The 18227-nt window shown below is 48.0% G+C and overlaps 1 protein-coding gene across 3 annotated transcripts in view; it reads left to right on the top strand.

Annotated features, from left to right (window-relative positions):
• The window catches only part of GALNT18 (polypeptide N-acetylgalactosaminyltransferase 18), a 353141-nt gene that overhangs the window by 321773 nt on the left and 13141 nt on the right, over positions 1 to 18227 (top strand). Inside the window, exons 10-11 of one of the 3 annotated variants that reach the window (XR_004351151.1) lie at positions 3544 to 3708; positions 9073 to 9570. Coding sequence is in view for 2 of the 3 variants with exons in the window: in XM_032640890.1 (XP_032496781.1) it covers positions 3544 to 3708; positions 11993 to 12043 (216 nt within the window). In the remaining variant the exon portion in view is untranslated. Of the gene's footprint in view, positions 1 to 3543; positions 3709 to 9072; positions 9571 to 11992; positions 12388 to 18227 lie in introns of those variants that run through there. The other 2 variants (XM_032640890.1, XM_032640889.1) reach the window with 2 other exon arrangements.

Here is an 18227-nt window from a genome sequence, read left to right as displayed (position 1 = left end):
CCCCCCCCCCCGCCACCCGCCATGGTGAACCACAGTTCTAAGTCATTTCTTATTAAACCTCCAGCTTCCCTGTTGCTCAGAAAACATAGCTGGGCCTGCCGGGCCTGCAGGCACTAAAAGTGGGGTGTCTTGTACAAAACTGTTTCCCTCTTTTGTGTTCAGGCCACTTACTGATTCAGTCCACTGCTGGCTGGGCTTCTGAGTTGTCCAGGTGACAGCTTAAGAGAATCCTCTTTGCTGAATCTCCCTGTGATCTGACCAGCTTCATGGTTACCCCACTCAAGATGCGCTCTGTTGTTTGCCTTTTAAATAACAGACAACTGTCTGTCCTTATTATGATTTTCCCAGACTCTGGAACAATAAACAGCTCTGATGACAGGTGTACTAGGTAGTAAGTAAGTGCACACATGTCTCTCAGAGCATCTCCTCGAAGCATTTCAGAACAGCTAAGTGGATAAAACTGATTTCAGCTATTACCTAGGCAGCCGCTTGGGTCTGTGGAGCCCGCCCTGGAGGTGAGAGGCAGGCCCTGATGACAGGGATGAAGGAAGGGGTGGCAGTGACCGGCTTCCTGGCTGTCCTTGTCTGGCAGCCCACACTCTGGAGCTTCAGGAGATCCGGGTCCTGGCCTGCCAGGTGCCTAAGAGCTACACCGTCCTGAGGAGAGAGCATGGTGCATTCAACCCAAGGACATAAACAGCTGTGCATCTTTGCAGAGAGGCTCAGGTGGCAGGCCCATGCTTTTGCACATTGAGGGAGGGCTTTCTGGAGGTGGTGAGTTTTTATATCTATTTTCAAAGTAGCAAGAGTCGGGGTATGCGAGTGGAGGAAGCAGAGACAGTTCCCATATCAGTGTGATTAGGACCATTATTTCCTGATATGTTAGTTTCCCCAACTTGGCTGTTGGATCATCCAGGACAGGGAACCATGGTTTTCTCACCCTCAGGACCCAACAGCGATTACTTGTTGGATGGGTGGATGGAGGGATGGATGGATGAGATGCCCACCTGCATCTATTTAATTTCCAAAATCCTACCAGTCATCAAATTCTCCCTCAGTGCCAATAAACTGGAAGCCACAGCAGGTCATCAGGTTTCCTTGGTGGTGAACTAAAAACCCAGGTCACACAATGGACAGTCTCGGGATTCTGATAAGAAGCCCAATTTAGGCGATGAATAGGTTCTCCTTGCCTCTGTGTTCTGGTCACGTTTCCACACTGAAGCCAGGCATTCTACATTTGGCCTCCACTCAGAACTTTGGTCACTATGATACTTCACCTCTTTTAGGGGAAGAATCAGCCACCTTGGTAGTTTTGATGTCCATTTCCGTGGATTCACCAAACCTGATAACTTGTAAGTTTACCTTGGAGAGCAGATCCTAGCTGTAGTGAGTGTCTTCCATTTGTCTTTCCATCCTTTTTCTTCTGCTTTGCAGAGCTGACTTTATGGAATGTTTCCATGGGCTCCTGTGTTGTCTGACTTCCATCTGGGTTCTGCCAATGGGCCGACCCAGCAGAAGAATGGAGTGAGGAAGGGAGGGTGATGTTGGGGTGTTTATTAGCCACCACTCACCATCACCCCCAAACGTCTCCCTCTCTGAACCCTTCTCAGTCTCTCTACGTAACTTTTCTCTTACAGGTTCTGGTACCAGCTCTCTCCTCTCATCCCTTTGGGCCTGGTGGTGGCAACGGCTCCATGTTATTATTCCAAGGAACTATACTATCCCCATGGCTCCCTTACCCTATACCCACGCCATTGAAAACTGGGCCTTTACTACACCCTCCTTGGATCCCCCTACCTTGAGTGTGCCATTTGTTTCCTGTTGGGGCCTTGAGTGATACACTGGCCTGAAGTTCTTCTTATGTCTGAAGGGTGATCCTGCCTGCCTCTCCACCCCTCCCCTGGACTTCTGAGGGTCAGAGAGAATACGCCCCGAAGGACCACCCTTACTTACCCTCCTCGCTGGCACTGCCCTTCTCACTACACAGTCCATTTTATTCCCTGTACCATGCTTTTAAAGTCCTTGTCAACCATCCTCTTTTACTAAAGCAAAAAATACTTCCTTTTACCGTTTGAAATTAATCAAAAATATTTACCAGTGAGAATTTTTGTATAGATCAATACAACAAGAGGGCCTACCCTGAATTCTAATCTAAAGCGGAGAAGTGTGGTATCTTGGTTTGCCCATGCGGCCTCATCGTAGGTGGGGCTGTTAATTTCTTTACTATAGTGTAGAGGATGAGAGCTCACAGACCCTGTGACTGCCCACTCAGAGCCCTTGTTGGGAACCACTGCCTGAGGTTGGGGGAAGTGACTGAAAACTTTGAAGGCCAAGGGTCACATGACCTTCCTCTAGACCAGAGCCAGCCCTGATCTTTGTAAACAAAGTCATTCATTTGTATTGTCTATGGCTGTGTTTGCACTACAACTGCAGAGTTAATTGTCCAGACTGTCTGGCCCTTTGTGCAAAAAAAAAAAAAAAGGTTAAAACAGCAGCCTGACTGCTCTCCTTTGAAAGGCCTGGTTGGCCCCTGGTTGGCATCTTGGAACTTGGATTGCAGGAAGGTTCCCACCATTCCCACAGATGGTAAGAGTGGCTCACTGTGCCCACGCTGATTATACAAATAATATGGTTTGTGCTAACACCTGCCTTCCTTCTGGAAGTCTGGGATTTCAGTATATAAAAAGCCTGGGTGCTGAGCCTCTAAGAGCTTCCCTGGTAGATAACCCTTCACAAGCATTATCTCAACTCCTTCCTGCTTGTGAAGGGCCGTTCTCTGTGACTGCTGGGAGAGGACCGTTGGAAGCTTGTGCCTGGTTTCCTCCAGACTGTGCCCTACGTGCCTTTTCCCTTTGCTGATTTGATGTGTACCCTTTCCTGTAATAAATCATAGCTATGGTGCAACCAAACGCTGAGTCTCCTGAGTCCTAGTGAATCATCGAACCTGGGGGTGGTCTGGGGGACCACCCAACACACTGCAAAACCCCAAATATTTGCCACCTGGCCCTTTACGAAGAAGTTTGCCAACTCCTGCTCTATACAGTCTTAGGACAGATGGAAATTACCTATTACATATCCACCATGCCACAAGACTCTGAGCTCCCTAAGGTGCGGCCCACGTCCTTTGCTCTTTAGCTACCAGCCAAGCACAGCATCTTATACAAAATACTTATGGTGGGGGGGAAGCCAGCAAGCCTGCAAATAATGGATTCAGGCAGTGTTTTTTTAAACTGTGGGTGGTGAAATCAAGTTAAAATATTATGGCCAATGTTTTTCAATGAAAGAATAGAATAGAAAATTGAGTACGCTGCATATAGTAAGGCTAAGTTTGATTTCTTGAACATTTTGTTTCAGTTGTACGTGCGGACCAGACACTGTATCGAATCATAATGTAAAAGGGTCTCTTCTTGTCCGTTGCAATGGAAAATCATTTGAAGGCCACTGAATTGTGGTCTCTTTGCCAGCTGCCTGGGGAGATGTCCTACAAACCCTCCCCATCTCTCTGGTCGTTAGCGTTTGACCTCGTTCTCCCTCTGCCCCCAGAACGTGTACTACACGAGCAGTCAGCAGATCCATGTGGGCATCCTGAGCCCCACGGTGGACGACGATGACAACCGGTGCCTGGTGGACGTCAACAGCCGGCCGCGGCTCATCGAATGCAGCTATGCCAAAGCCAAGAGGATGAAGCTCCACTGGCAGTTCTCTCAGGTAGCAGCCCCACCTGGAGAAGCAGCAGCATAGAGAAACAGGGGAAGGGGCCGGGGCAGGGAGGAATAGCAGGGATGGAGGAGGAGAGGGACCAGTTCTCGGGGTTTAGTGAGCACCTACTACGTGCCAGGTGTTTGGTATACGTTAGCTCATTGACTCATTGATACTGGCTCTGAGGGAGGTTATTATTGTTGTTGTTGTTGTTTTAGTGGCATTTTATTTAACTTTTAGATATAAGGAAACAGTCTCAGAGGTGGGAGTCCCCTGCCTGAAGTCACACAGTGAGGGGCAGGGCTGGGATTTTAAACTCAGATCTCTGACTTTAAACCTCACATTTCTTCTGACAAGCCCCTTCTCACAAGCGCAGCCCCAGTCTCTCAGGTATAGACAGTGCTGGGTCGTCTCTGGTCTGTGAGCCGCTCTGCCTTCCTTCTCATTCTGTAGGGAATGAGGTTTGCTCAAAGGGCAGTGTCTGGGAGCCATTTTGTGAAGGGCAGTCCACACACTGGTGACCATGAAATATTCCTTTATTAACTTTCCATCAATTCTGAGGGCCATATTTATCTTCCTGCTCTGCATTGGCCTAGTTATAAAATGATGCTCTGGGGGCTTCCCTGGAGGCGCAGTGGTTGAGAGTCCACCTGCCGATGCAGGGGACGCGGGTTCGTGCCCTGGTCCGGGGGGATCCCACATGCCGCAGAGCGGCTGGGCCTGTGAGCCATGGCCGCTGAGCCTGCGCGTCCAGAGCCTGTGGTCCGCAACGGAATAGGCCACAACAGTGAGAGGCCCGTGTACCACAAAAAAAATAAATTAATTAAAAAAAAATAATGATGCCCCGGGATCAAGACGCCAGCTGGAGATGGCCCACAGTGACCCAGCTTTGAAGAAAACCAGTGCCTTGGCCCAGAGGCCTCCAGCCCCTAAGGAATCTGCTAAATAAGGATCAGTTTCTGCCCACAGATAGGGACGCCCACCTCCCAGGTAGTGCAGGGAAAGCACTCAGAACAGGAAGTGATGGAGCCCATGGGGTTTTAGGGCATCAGGACTGCTGGGGGCTGCACAAGGTGGATGCTTCTGGGGAAGTCGGGAACAGAATGTCTATATTCATGGAACGAAGAGGCAGGGACCCCGACTCAAGCCTCCCAGCAAGCTGCTTCCGCCCTGAGAGGAGGCTGACAGGCACAGGGTGGAGGTGTGCTGTTGGCCTGACCTTGATTCCAATCCTCATGTCCAGTGACTCTCCCCTGTAGTGGTGGGCCAGTGAGGGGAGGTTCCAGCTACGTCAAGTTCTATGGGCACGGGGCACCTTTGACCTGTGGTCTGGGGGTGCGGAACCTGAGGGCTGAGAGAGACCCTCGGTTGGGTCCTAAATGGATGGTGAAGGTCAACCCTGAGCAGCAAGTTCAACACACATCATAGATTTAGGGGCTCGTTGGAAAGCAGGAACGAGAGCCCAGACTAGGACTTTGGGACCCCGGGAAAGCAGATGCTGGGAAGCAGCACAGGGAGCCAATGACAGCACATCTGAGGGTGGGTAGAGGATGCACGTGGCAGCTCTGAGTCCAGGCTGGGCCTGCAGAATGCGTGGGGTTCAATGAAAGAGAATGGTGCCCGGGGACTCCTGCCCTGCCCCTTCCTGTCCATATGACCTTTGACACGTGTTGTAAACTGTAAAGGTCTGTCCCGTAAGAAGAATTAGCTAAGGTTCATACTGTGCTTAACGTGTGCTGCACTTCCTAGGCGCCTGGCGTACACCAGCTCATTTAATCCTCACAACACCTGTGTGTGATTAGATGTGGACCATTAGCCCGAGTTCATAGATGAGGAAACTGTGGCACGAAGATGTTAAATAACATACCCACTGCTTATTATTATTATTCCTGAACTACTTCAGATTCTCTGTTTTACTTCTAATCATGGGAGGATGTTGGAAGTGGCCCCTGGAAGAAGGTCAGGGGCAGGGCCGAGGCTTAGAATATGGAGCACTTCTTCCTACCACCTCTCTCTCTCCTGGTGGAGCCCAGATGCCCCATCTGTGACCTGTTCTGACCGTGCCCAGCAGAAGCCTTTGTCACTTTCCCCAGCCAGGCTTCTGGCCCAGAGTGACACAGGGCAGGGCTACATTTCCCCTCTGTCCTCCTTTAGATTACGAGGCAGAGGGAGCCCTGGAGGTGTGTGGTCAGGGAGGAAGGCTGGCCATGGGCTGGGTGGTAAAGTGGCTGCTGCCTCCTGGCTCAGATTAGATGCAAAACAGGCTCACAGACTGGAGGCAGCAGAGAGAGGAATGGGTGCCTCGGCCCGCAGAGGTGAGTGGGCTGACTTGGCCGGGTGAGACGGGGACCGTACCATCTGGAGGGGCTCTCCTCAGGCTGCTCCCTGCTGCCGTCAGCCCCACCTCCTGCTGCCCTGAGTTCAGCTTCCTCCTGGGAGCTGACTGACACCGTGCAGGAAGATGGGGCTGGCAGGTTGGGGCAGGGCTGGTGGCTTTCCAGAACAGAGAGTACGTAGCTTGGCCCTCGAAGAAGGCTTAGGAGTTTGCTCCATATAGAAGTAGTGAGGGGCATTCCAGGGAGAGGCAACGGCACGGGTGCGAGCTGCGGGCATCAAACCCAGGCCACGTGCGGGCAGCTGCGGAGGGTCGGGTGTGGCTGGATCCTCGTGGACCCCATGGGGCGCAGCCAGAGATGCGCCTGCAGGGGCAGCTGGACCTGGACCTGGTCCTGTGGGAGGTGAGGCTGTGTGTGGGGAACTGGGGCGTTTAGGTCTGGGTTTTGGCAGCCCCCAGTGGCCGGGATTGTGGAGCTGAATGGGGAAGAGAGATTCTAGAAGCGGGGAGGGGCAGGTAGAAGAGTTACGGGGAGGCTCAGATGCAGTTTGAAAGTTTAGCTGTTCCCTCCTCCTTCTCCTCCATGACCCTGGGGTCTTCTGGACTCCAAGATCTCCTCTCAGGGCAGGGTCCGAGGCTGCCCCTCACCAGGGGAAGAGAGCTCGGTCTGTCTGTGGGGTCTCAGCCTCTCCGTGCCCAGCTTCATGCAGTTTGAATCCAAACCCGGGCTGCTTTGACATCCCAGCCCCGCATACAGGCACATCCGACTCCTTTCCAGCCCTCGTAGACAGATGGCCTTCCCACACATGCCCAGATCCAGAGGCCTTGGTGCCCCCAACCGGCTCTCATCTCATCTGCCCGTTCCCAACTGGGGCAGAGAAAGGAACATCCCTCCAAAATCCAGCTCCTTCTTTCACTCATCTCAGTGCATGGCCTTGAACAGGCAGCCGGACAGATTCCTGCTTGAAGGGACACAGTGACCAACCAAGCAGGCCACATTGGCATGTGCAGCCCTGAGGTCTGGGCAGTTTTCAGCTACTTATACGTATATCTAATTAAAACTCCCGGGGCACTCTGGCAGTCACCTCTCTGATCCTTCTACCAAGGGGACCTGTTTGGAAATAATATTTTTAAATCCCTAATTTGCAAGCCCAGAGCAGCTGCTCTCACTTGATATTTAAAAATTAGTGTATGTGAAATTGTTGTTTAATGCAAAATGACCAGTGTTTATCAAGCATCCTGGAATCTGTCCCCAAGCCCTCACTGGTGAGGAGCTACTGTTGATGAGGCCAGAGGAAGCTGGGAGCCTCTTAAATGATTTAAGTCATTGCTTGGGCTAATTTTCTTGCAACAGGTTTAATCTTTGCAAATTACAGGGGGATCCTGCCAACTAAAATGTTCTGGTGGAGAAATTGGGCTGAAAGATTTTACTGGTGCATTTCAAATCTCCTTTTCACTTTCACATTTTGCATTATTTACTCTCCTGAGGGCTACATTTAAACTCCAGACATTCAGGCTGAATTAATTGCAAAATAATCTAGTGTGATTCTCCCAGGTTCTCCTACAAAGAAGATGGACATTTGCATATCTTGGTGTTCCATCTCATAGCCTGATTTTCTGTTTAACAAATAAAATGCCTTTCTTCTAACCCCTGCAAGCTCTTCTGAATTTTCCACGCTTCAGGATGAATCAGGACAGCGTCAGATACTGACACTGAGAAACCACATTTGATGAAAACATCTCTCAGCAACGCTGATGTACAGGGCTCTGATGAGCAGTTTTCCAATGATGAACATTCTTTCCTTCCGTCATTCATCAAGCATTTATTGAGCGTGGTGGTTGGGCAGGAGGGATGCAGATATGAATCAGACACGGCCTCTGCCCCTGGAGGAGCTCGTGGGTGTATAAACACATAGCAAAACTGGATGACGAGAGCTGAAATGAGGCGGGTACGGTATTCCAGTAGCCGAGGGTGATGGGCTCTGTCTGCACAACTCAGGGATGGCTTCACGTTCAAGGCATGTTTGATCTGGATCTTGAAAATTGTAGGATAGTTCCCAGGCATAGAAAGGGAGAACATCCCATGTTAGAGGCTCAGCATGGGCAAATTAAGGAGTCCTTTCTAAAAATTCACAAATATTAACACAAATACCCTGTGTGCCAGGTCTCAAGCTAAGTTTGTGGGAGACCCAAAGATGAACAAACCCTACCCTTGATAACTCTTCCTTGCATGCATGCATGCTGATAAAAAACTAATTGTACTAGAGTATTTCAAGGACATTTGAACATAATAGTCAAAGGGCCCCGCTTAGTTAGAAAATCCCTATAAGAACACTTTTAGGTGGTAGTGCATCCCAGCCGCAATACACAGACATGCGTGAAGAGGGGTACTCCAGTTTACTCTTCCTATAGCTTCAGATTTGGGGGAGGAAGGTGGAAATGACTTTTACTAAAACAATTATGCATACTGTATGAAGGGGAGTAGCAATTTCTATGAATATTTGTTAAAACAGGGGGCTTTGATGAAATGTCGAGGTGTTCTGGCCGTATTTCACGCTGCCTCAGACTCTGGCATGTGCTCTCACTCCCGTTGGCCACTGGGTTCTTTGGTGGAAACACTGGCAAGGTCCATTCGGGAGTCCAAGGGCACACGGGGCAGCGTTCCCGCTGGTGGGCGGTCCTGCCATCCCACCCCCATGCTTGCCTCGTTCTCAGCTCAGCGTTAATGCATTTTCCAAATGGAGAACATCAAGGATAACAGCAGAGGTGACCATTAAGGCCAGGAGAAAAGAGATTTTCAAGAGCATGAGGAGACTGCCTGGAAGAGAGCTGAGGGCAGAGCTGAGCCTGCCTGGCCAGGGACCACTGGCTCTTACTTGTGGGATCTAATTTGGTAATTTGATGCAAGATGAGTAACCCACTCAAAGAAGAACTTATTTGCAGAGGGCATTTCCCAGGGAGCACCACTGATTCTGCCAAAGAATTTCCCAGCACGCAAGGAGGAGGAGTCCTTGACTTTCTCCTGCTCCACCCCCCAGGCGCTGGCAGGAAGTCCAACTTCGAGAACCTTTTGTGCTGAGAAGAAAAGGCTGTAATCGGGTGTTTCCTTACCGCTCTGGAATAAAGCAGCTTTTCATTTCCATGTCACACGAAGGGGCAAGTGTGGGATCATCCAGTTTTGAAGGACTGACAAAGCCTTGTTTAGGCCCTGAATATTTTCTTAGTTATTTTTAGTTTACGGCAGTCAGCACTTTAGACCAGGAGCCAGGACCAGGTGTGACAGCTAAGTGCCTCACTATTCAAACCTGGGTGAGATTTTTTTTTTTTTTTTTTTTTTTTTTTGCGGTACGCGGGCCTCTCACTGTTGTGGCCAATCCCGTTGCGGAGCACAGGCTCCGGACGCGCAGGCTCAGCGGCCATGGCTCACGGGCCCAGCCGCTCCGCGGCATGTGGGATCTTCTCGGACCGGGGCACGAAACCGTGTCCCCTGCATCGGCAGGCGGACTCTCAACCACTGCGCCACCACGGAAGCCTGGGTGAGATTTTTAAATTTATTTATCAAACTTTTATACAGTGCTTACTATGCGCCACACACTACTGTAACTGCTGTATAAATATTACTTAATCCTCATGACCTTGCTGTCAGGTACTTTACCATCCCCATTCTACAGTTGAGGAAACTGAGGCACAGAGAGATTATGTAATTTGTCCAAGGTCAAATCAGGCTTCTGCCTCTAGGGCCCACACTTTAAACCACCATGCTGTGGAGCCTTTGTCTTGCCTCTACAGAGCCCATGGATTGCTGCAGTGGGAATTTGGGGCTGCGGTCTCCCTGCCAAACCTTGTAGGTGTGTGTGAACTGGCTGGATTCCTGCTTCCTCAGCAAACTCCCTCCAGCCATCCTGCTGTCTCCATACCCCCCTTCACCTTTCCTTTTGCACTTGACATTGCCATTACCCCATTTTCAGTCCAATGGCCCTCACAGCAAATCCCAGGCAGACTCTCACTCTGGCACAGGTGCGTCTCCTTTAAGAAAGACAAACACCAAAGCACTTTTTGAACAGAGTGTTGAATATTCATAATACAGAAAGACCACTTTCCTCTACAAAAAGACTTAATCTCGGGGTTTCTTTAACTAGCACTAACATTCCACCCATGCTTTGAATTATGTGATTACTAATCATTAACTACTTAACCTGGGAACTCCCGAGCCCACTGTGCTTAAAGCCACAGACCCACTGGGCTACTTGCCCGTAGAAAATTAACTAGAACGGAAAGTGGAACGGGAGCTCTGAGATAAGCAGAGTCTCATTCAGTCCACACACAGCCCCCTCATAAACACCGTGACTACAAACGTGAGCTCAGCCCAGCTGCTTCATATCCTCTACCTCAAGGTGGTGAGTGCGAGTGACAAGCCAGGCCTCATCCTTTCCCCAGAGAGGGTGACGGTTTGCTTGTGGTCCCCAGACTGTGATCCCTGGACCAGTACCACCAGCAGCTGAGATACTCGGGAGCTTAAAAAGGCACATCTTGGGCCCCATCGCAGACCCGTAGGGTCAGAAGGTGGGCCCCAGTGATCTGTGGTATCACAAGCCCTCCAGGGACTGTCTAATCCATTTACCCAACCCACATCCCCAGGAGGAACCAGGAAGGTTGGTCTGGTGCTTGAGGTCCCACCTCTAGCTGCTACAGACACACCTTGGGGTAACAGGAAGAGAGGAGGTGCATGGCTGTGTAACCTGGGGTCGGATCCTCAGTGCCTCAGCCCAAGGCGCTCATGGACCACGGCTCCACATGCCCGCCAGGCATATAAGTCAGCGCTCCTTGTCTGAGTGCCCCACGGTGCTCCGGTGCCTTTTGCAAATGAGAAGACTGAAGCCCATGGTGGCTCAGCCCCTTACCAGGGTCACGGCCAGGGAGAGCCGCCAGAGACAAGGCTGGGAGCAGAGTCCCGTGTTCCCTGCTTCCGCTCATCCCACCTCTGATGCCGTTTCTAGTCTCCAGAGAGGCTCGGAAGGAGAAGGACCTAGGCTGGGGGCTGGGAACCGAGCTCTCGGAATTATTATTAGCCTTCTTAATTCCATACATTCAGCTTTCCTTTTTTTTTTAATGGAAAGTATACCGATTTCACTTTATTAGCCTAATTTCGGAATGGGATCAGGACTATGGGGTTGAGGTCAGGTGTGAAGGAAGAGGGTTAAAATTTGTGATAGCAAAGATCCCTTCAAAATTCTGGTGCAGTCCTCAATCACTGCAGCCTAATGGTCAGTCAATAGAGCTGAAATCCAGAACACTGAAAGCAGACTCCTGTGCTCCATTTCTGTCCAGGTACTCTTCAGTCACAGTGATGAGGTCCACCAGGTTGCCTTTAAGAGGAGTCATGCTGTCAGGAAAGAAATTTACTAAGGTGTGAAAGAGCAGAGTTCTTTGAGCACAGGTGTGATCCACATTGGAAAAGCCTAGAGCTGTGAAATCTGAACCAGATTTAAACAGAGCTGAAGCTAGGAGCTGAAACTCTTTTGTCTCTTCTGGGTCTGAATGATCCACAGTTATATAAAGATCATTTTGTAGATATTTCAGAGCACTAAGCGGATCCATCTGGGCGTTCTCTTCAAACCTGTGTTTTCTTATGAGGTACTTGCAATGCCTCAGTAAGTAATCTTTTGAAGGCCTACACGATTTCAGTGACCAGTAGTCATCTAATCTCATCTTTGGGGACCAAGATTTTCCTGGATTCCCACCAAATAAGTAATGAACCTTGTGTATGTAACTCATCGTATACAAGCTGATGGGCAAATCTTGGACATGGTTCTTTCTCCTGAAGACTTTTACTTGGATTATCCTTTGCAGCTTGATCATTCTTATAGACACAAGACCAACTATTCCTTACAATGTTATAAATCCAGAATGAATTTCTGACATTCTCTTCCCTCTTCTCCTTGTCTTTGCTGAGTCCAGATAAGACATGTATCTCATCCAGTTCTGGATCAATGGTTGCTCTCTGTATGAATCCTGCCATTGGAACTGATGATCAAACACCAGTTTCGGTCCTCCATCAGCAGTATCCTCACTGAGTAACATCCATGTGTTTGTGTCAATGTCATAACGATAGAAATCACTTTTCAGAGATTTGCTGTTCTTCACAGAGGAATCCGAATCACGCCCCGGTGTGTAGATTTGCCTTCGTTGAATGTCAATGCACATGTTATGACATGATCTAGCACTAGGAGCATTCTCTGTGTCTCTAGAGATACATGTCCATTGGTTCTCTTTCACACTGTACGTCCAGCAGTCAGCAAGATCTTGTGTTCCATCCCAGCCACCAAACAAATAAACAGTCTCTGTTTGAACATCAATAACCATCTGATGGCCTCCTCTCATTCCTGGTCGGTTATCTTCTCCATCACCTTTGGTACTTTTGGGAATGATCTGACTCCATCGTGGCTTATATTCCTGTTGACTGATGTACTGATTGAACAAGCCATCATTTACAGCTTTTTCAATCAATTCTTCACAAGCATCAAAATCACCCTTCAGTACCAATTTATCGTGCAGATCTGTTAACATGGGATGTTCCAGGGCAATCTTGGTTTTCTTTTGCAGTGATTCAAAGGCCTCTGTATAGTTATGTTGTCTGAAGTGTTTTAGGCAAAGGCGAATAGCTTCCTGTTCACGGTACTACTTACTATACCAGTTGAGACAGGGTTGTACTACCTCGGGATCATCAATGCCACTAAGTTCAACATAACCAGATGCTAAAGTTAAAGCTGGGTCCCCACGATAAGAGTGGAACGATTTTAATGAATCAACAAGGAAACACCTGTTCATCAATTTTATGCTTCAAGGTAAATGTTTCTTTGTTATAATCATTCTTTAAGCCACTGGACAATAGCTTTGTCATGTTTTCTTCATTCATTCCACCAAAGACTTTAAATTTCTTCAAACTGCAGACATGAGTTTTCTCATATTTTCCAAATGTGATATTCTGGACTATCGCAGGCCTTTCAAGCTTCAGAAACAAGTACTGGGCAGGGTAGTTGCTCTCTTTAGACCACTGTGAAGGCTGGTCATTTGGCTTATCCACTAAAATGTTCATTACGCCCAAGTATCTTCCTTCTGAACAGTGCCTTCACATAAGTATTCCCATGAAAGTTTCAGGAAGGTAGGTGGAGGAGAAGGAGCTCCACTTGCGTAGCGCGCAGGGCAGAAGCCGGCACTCGGGCCCCGCCAGCCGCCATCTTGTCAGCACCGTAGCGACCGCCGCCCATTTTCTTTTGATGCTGTTTCCATACTTAACTTGGTTTCCATTCCAGTTAAGCTCTCTGGGTGCTGTGGCATCCCTCCTGCCAGGTTTAATTGCCCTTATTTAAATGCTTTAATTAAAAGTATTGTGTTTCCAGATCCTATAGTTTTAAGTATTACACAAATCATTTAGACGACTGGACTAATAAACCAAGCCACTGTGCCCTCCACCGAGGGCGGGGCCCTGCATTAAGCCCCCGCCCACTTGTGTGAGGACCAGAGCCTGCTGACAGGTGGCCCTGCTTCCTTCCTTCCTTCCTCCCAGGCTCTGCGTTCCACACAGCAGCCAGGGGGACCCGGTTAGCATGTCAGTCCGACCCTGCAGTGGCCTGTTCTGTCACCAGGTGAACAGCCGAAGTCCGTTCGCACAAGATGCCCCTCCCTCCCCTCTTGGACCTCATCTCCCACCCCCGCTCCGTGCTGTTCCCTGCGCACACCAGGCCTCTGCTGGTGCAGGAACTGCACTCTGGGGCACAAGGCTCCCCCAGATACACCTGGGCTCCTCCTCGTTCATGTCCTTGCCCAGCTCTCATCTTCTCAGGGGGGATCACCGCAACAGCCTCCTGCTCTCAGCACCACTCCGGTACCCTCACAACCTCCCGGTCTTAGTCCGTCCACGCTGCTATAACAAGAAAGGACCAGAGACTGGGAAGCTTGAACAACAGACATTTATCTCCCACAGTTCTGGAGGCTGGAAAGTACAAGATCATGGCGTCTCACACCTTCTCACTGTGTCCTCACGAGGCAGAGGGAAAGAGGTCATCCCTCCTGTGACTCTTCTTGTAAGGGTACTAATTCCATCATGAGGGCTCCACCCCTATGACCTAATTACCTCCCAAAGGCCCCACCTCTCATCACACTGGTGATCAGGGCTTCAACATATGAATTTTAAGCGGACACATTGTCCACAGCACTGCTCTACATTTTTGTGTACAATCTTAGCACCTCTAACACACTATAGAATTTACCATTTGCTCCCCCTCCTGGAATATAGTCTCCACAAAGACAAAGATCTTCTCCTGTTTAGTCACTGATGTATCTCAGTGGGTGGGAACTGCTCCTGGCATGTGGTAGGCACTCATTAAATATTGGATGGATGGATAGATGGATAAATCATGTCTTTGCAGAGAGCTCTCAAAAGAACTAGACCAACCTGACTCCCCAGAGCCCTTGAAGCTCTTCAGATGACCTTCCACCCCAGGCAATGGGACACCAGCAGCTCTCAGTCTAGTCTACTACCTTGAGGCAGGTGTGGGGTGGGATAAATGGAGGGGAGGGTGTGGCCACTCATCCTAGTGAGGAACAGCGAAGGGGGCAGACGCCCAGGTTCTCAGCCTGGCTCTACCACTGACTGACCATGTGACCCCACCTCTCTGAGCCTCAGTCTCCAGTTCTACAAAATGGGGATAATTATCATCTCCACTGCTCAGGGTTATTGTGAAGAACACTTGAGATTGAGTGTGTGAAGCATTTGACACACTGCTGGGGACATGGTAAATAAGCCTTGACTGTAACTACTTTTACCTCAGGGCCAGAGCCCGCAGGCAGAGGCAAGGATGGTAATACCACCAGGCTGCTCCCAAAGGCGCTGAGCTCACCAGGAAGGGACTAAATCGAGAACAGGAAGGCTCCTTTGCAATTTTGGTGAATGGCATTTGGCCGGAGAGGGGGCGAGAGCCCAGAGTTTGCTCAGTGAGAGAGGCTGAGGTCCAGGAAGGAAGACGGGAGGGAGACTGGCCACTGGCTCCAGCACCAAAAGGTGGGATGGCTCCTCTCTCTGTATCCCACATACGGCCCAAGACGTATACCAGGCCTCCAAGGTGGCCTTACTACTCTATTCTAGAAGATTCTCCTCTCAGAGCCTTTCGGGAGGGTGCTTTCTTGACCTCATTCTCCACCCTCCCTACAGGCCCAGATGCCCTCACTGAGGTTGTGTCTCCTTCACAGCCCTGCTCTTGGCCTCACTCCATTTCCTCCAGCGCCTTCCCGGAGACCACACAGGCTGTTTCTGCCTCAGGGTCCCTGTGTTTCCTGTCTCTAGGGTGCTGAGGGCACAGCTGGGCCAGGGTAGGGCCTGGAAAGTGCCATATATATTTTTTCTGTTTTATTATTTATTTATTTATTTTAACGTCTTTATTGGAGTATAATTGCTTTACAACGGTGTGTTAGTTTCTGCTTCATAACAAAATGAATCAGTTATATATATACATATGTTCCCATATATCTTCCTGCTTGTATCTCCCTCCCTCCCACCCTCCCTATCCCACCCCTCCAGGCGGTCACAGAGCACCGAGCTGATCTCCCTGTGCTATGCGGCTGCTTCCCACTAGCTATCTACTTTACGTTTGGTAGTGTATATATGTCCATGCCACTCTCGCTTTGTCACAGCTTACCCTTCCCCCTCCCCATATCCTCAAGTCCATTCTCTAGTATGTCTGTGTCTTTATTCCTGTTTTACCCCTAGGTTCTTCATGACATTTTTTTTTCTTAAATTCCATATATATGTGTTAGCATACGGTATTTGTCTCTCTCTTTCTGACTTACTTCACTCTGTATGACAGACTCTAGGCCTATCCACCTCATTACAAATAGCTCATTTTGTTTCTTTTTATAGCTGAGTAATATGTCATTGTGTATATGTGCCAAATCTTCTTTATCCATTCATCTGATGATGGACATTTAGGTTGTTTCCATCTCCGGGCTATTGGAAATAGAGCTGCAATGAACATTTTGGTACATGACTCTTTTTGAATTTTGGTTTTCTCAGGGTATATGCCCAGTAGTGGGATTGCTGGGTCATATGGTAGTTCTATTTGTAGTTTTTTAAGGAACCTCCATACTGTTCTCCACAGTGGCTGTATCAATTTACATTCCCACCAACACTGCAAGAGTGTTCCCTTTTCTCCACACCCTCTCCAGCATTTATCGTTTCTATATTTTTTGATGATGGCCATTCTGACTGGTGTGAGATGATATCTCATTGTGGTTTTGATTTGCATTTCTCTAATGATTAGTGATGTTGAGCATTCTTTCATGTATTTGTTGGCAGTCTGTATATCTTTGGAGAAATGTCTGTTTAGGTCTTCTGCCCATTTTTGGATTGGGTTGTTTGTTTTTTTGTATTAAGCTGCATGAGCTGCTTGTAAATTTTGGAGATTAATCCTTTGTCAGTTGCTTCATTTGCAAATATTTTCTCCCACTCTGAGGGTTGTCTTTTGGTCTTGTTTATGGTTTCCTTTGCTGTGCAAAAGCTTTGAAGTTTCATTAGGTCCCATTTGTTTATTTTTGTTTTCATTTCCATTCCTCTAGGAGGTGGGTCAGAAAGGACCTTGCTGTGATTTATGTCATAGAGTGTTCTGCCTATGTTTTCCTCGAAGAGTTTGATAGTTTCTGGCCTTACATTTAGGTCTTTAATCCATTTTGAGCTTCTTTTTGTGTATGGTGTCAGGGAGTGATCTAATCTCATACTTTTACATGTAGCTGTCCAGTTTTCCCAGCACCACTTATTGAAGAGGCTGCCCTTTCTCCCCTGTACATTCATGCCTCCTTTATCAAAGATAAGGTGTCCATATGTGCATGGGTTTATCTCTGGGCTTTCTATCCTGTTCCATTGATCTAACTTTCTGTTTTGTGCCAGTACCATACTGCCTTGATTACTGTAGCTGTGTAGCATAGTCTGAAGCCAGGGAGCCTGATTCCTCCAGCTCCTTTTTTCGTTCTCAAGATTGCTTTGGCTATTCGGGGTCTTTTGTGTTTCCATACAGATTGTGAAATTTTTTGTTCTAGTTCTGTGAAAAATGCCAGTGGTAGTTTGATAGGGATTGCATTGAATCTATAGATTGCTTTGCGTTGTAGAGTCATTTTCACAATGTTGATTCTTCCAATCCAAGAACATGGTATATCTCTCCATCTATTTGTATCATCTTTAATTTCTTTCATCAGTGTCTTTTAATTTTCTGCATACAGGTCTTTCGTCTCCTTAGGTAGGTTTATTCCTAGATATTTTATTCTTTTTGTTGCAATGGTAAATGGGAGTGTTTTCTGCATTTCACTTTCAGATTTTTCATCATTAGTGTATAGGAATGCCAGAGATTTCTGTGCATTAATTTTGTATACTGCTACTTTACCAAATTCATTGATTAGCTCTAGTAGTTTTCTGGTAGCATCTTTAGGATTCTCTATGTATAGTATCATGTCATCTGCAAATAGTGACAGCTTTACTTCTCCTTTTCCGATTTGGATTCCTTTTATTTCCTTTTCTTCTCTGATTGCTGTGGATAAAACTTCCAAAACTATGTTGAATAAGAGTGGTGAGAGTGAGCAACCTTGTCTTGTTCCTGATCTTAGTGGAAATGCTTTCAATTTTTCACCATTGAGGATGATGTTGGCTGTGGGCTTGTCATATATGGCCTTTATTTATGTTGAGAAAAGTTCCCTCTATGCCTACTTTCTGCAGGGTTTTTATCATAAATGGGTGTTGAATTTTGTCAAAAGCTTTTTCTGCATCTATTGAGATGATCATATGGTTTTTCTCCTTCAATTTGTTAATATGCTGTATGACGTTGATTGATTTGCGTATATTGAAGAATCCTTGCATTCCTGGAATAAACCCCACTTCATCATGGTGCATGGTCCGTTTAATGTGCTGTTGGATTCTGTTTGCTAGTATTTTGTTGAGGATTTTTGTATCTATGTTCATCAGTGATATTGGCCTGTAGTTTTCTTTCTTTGTGACATCCTTGTCTGGTTTTGGTATCAGGGTGATGGTGGCCTCGTAGAAGGAATTTGGGAGTGTTCCTCCCTCTGCTATATTTTGGAAGAGTTCGAGAAGGATAGGTGTTAGCTCTTCTCTAAACGTTTGATAGAATTCACCTGTGAAGCCATCTGGTCC

The sequence above is a fragment of the Phocoena sinus genome, chromosome 8 (assembly GCF_008692025.1).
Source record: "Phocoena sinus isolate mPhoSin1 chromosome 8, mPhoSin1.pri, whole genome shotgun sequence".
Taxonomy (NCBI): domain Eukaryota; kingdom Metazoa; phylum Chordata; class Mammalia; order Artiodactyla; family Phocoenidae; genus Phocoena; species Phocoena sinus.
The sequence above is the reverse complement of the archived record's forward strand: the minus strand, read 5'-3'. Positions and strand labels throughout refer to the sequence as shown.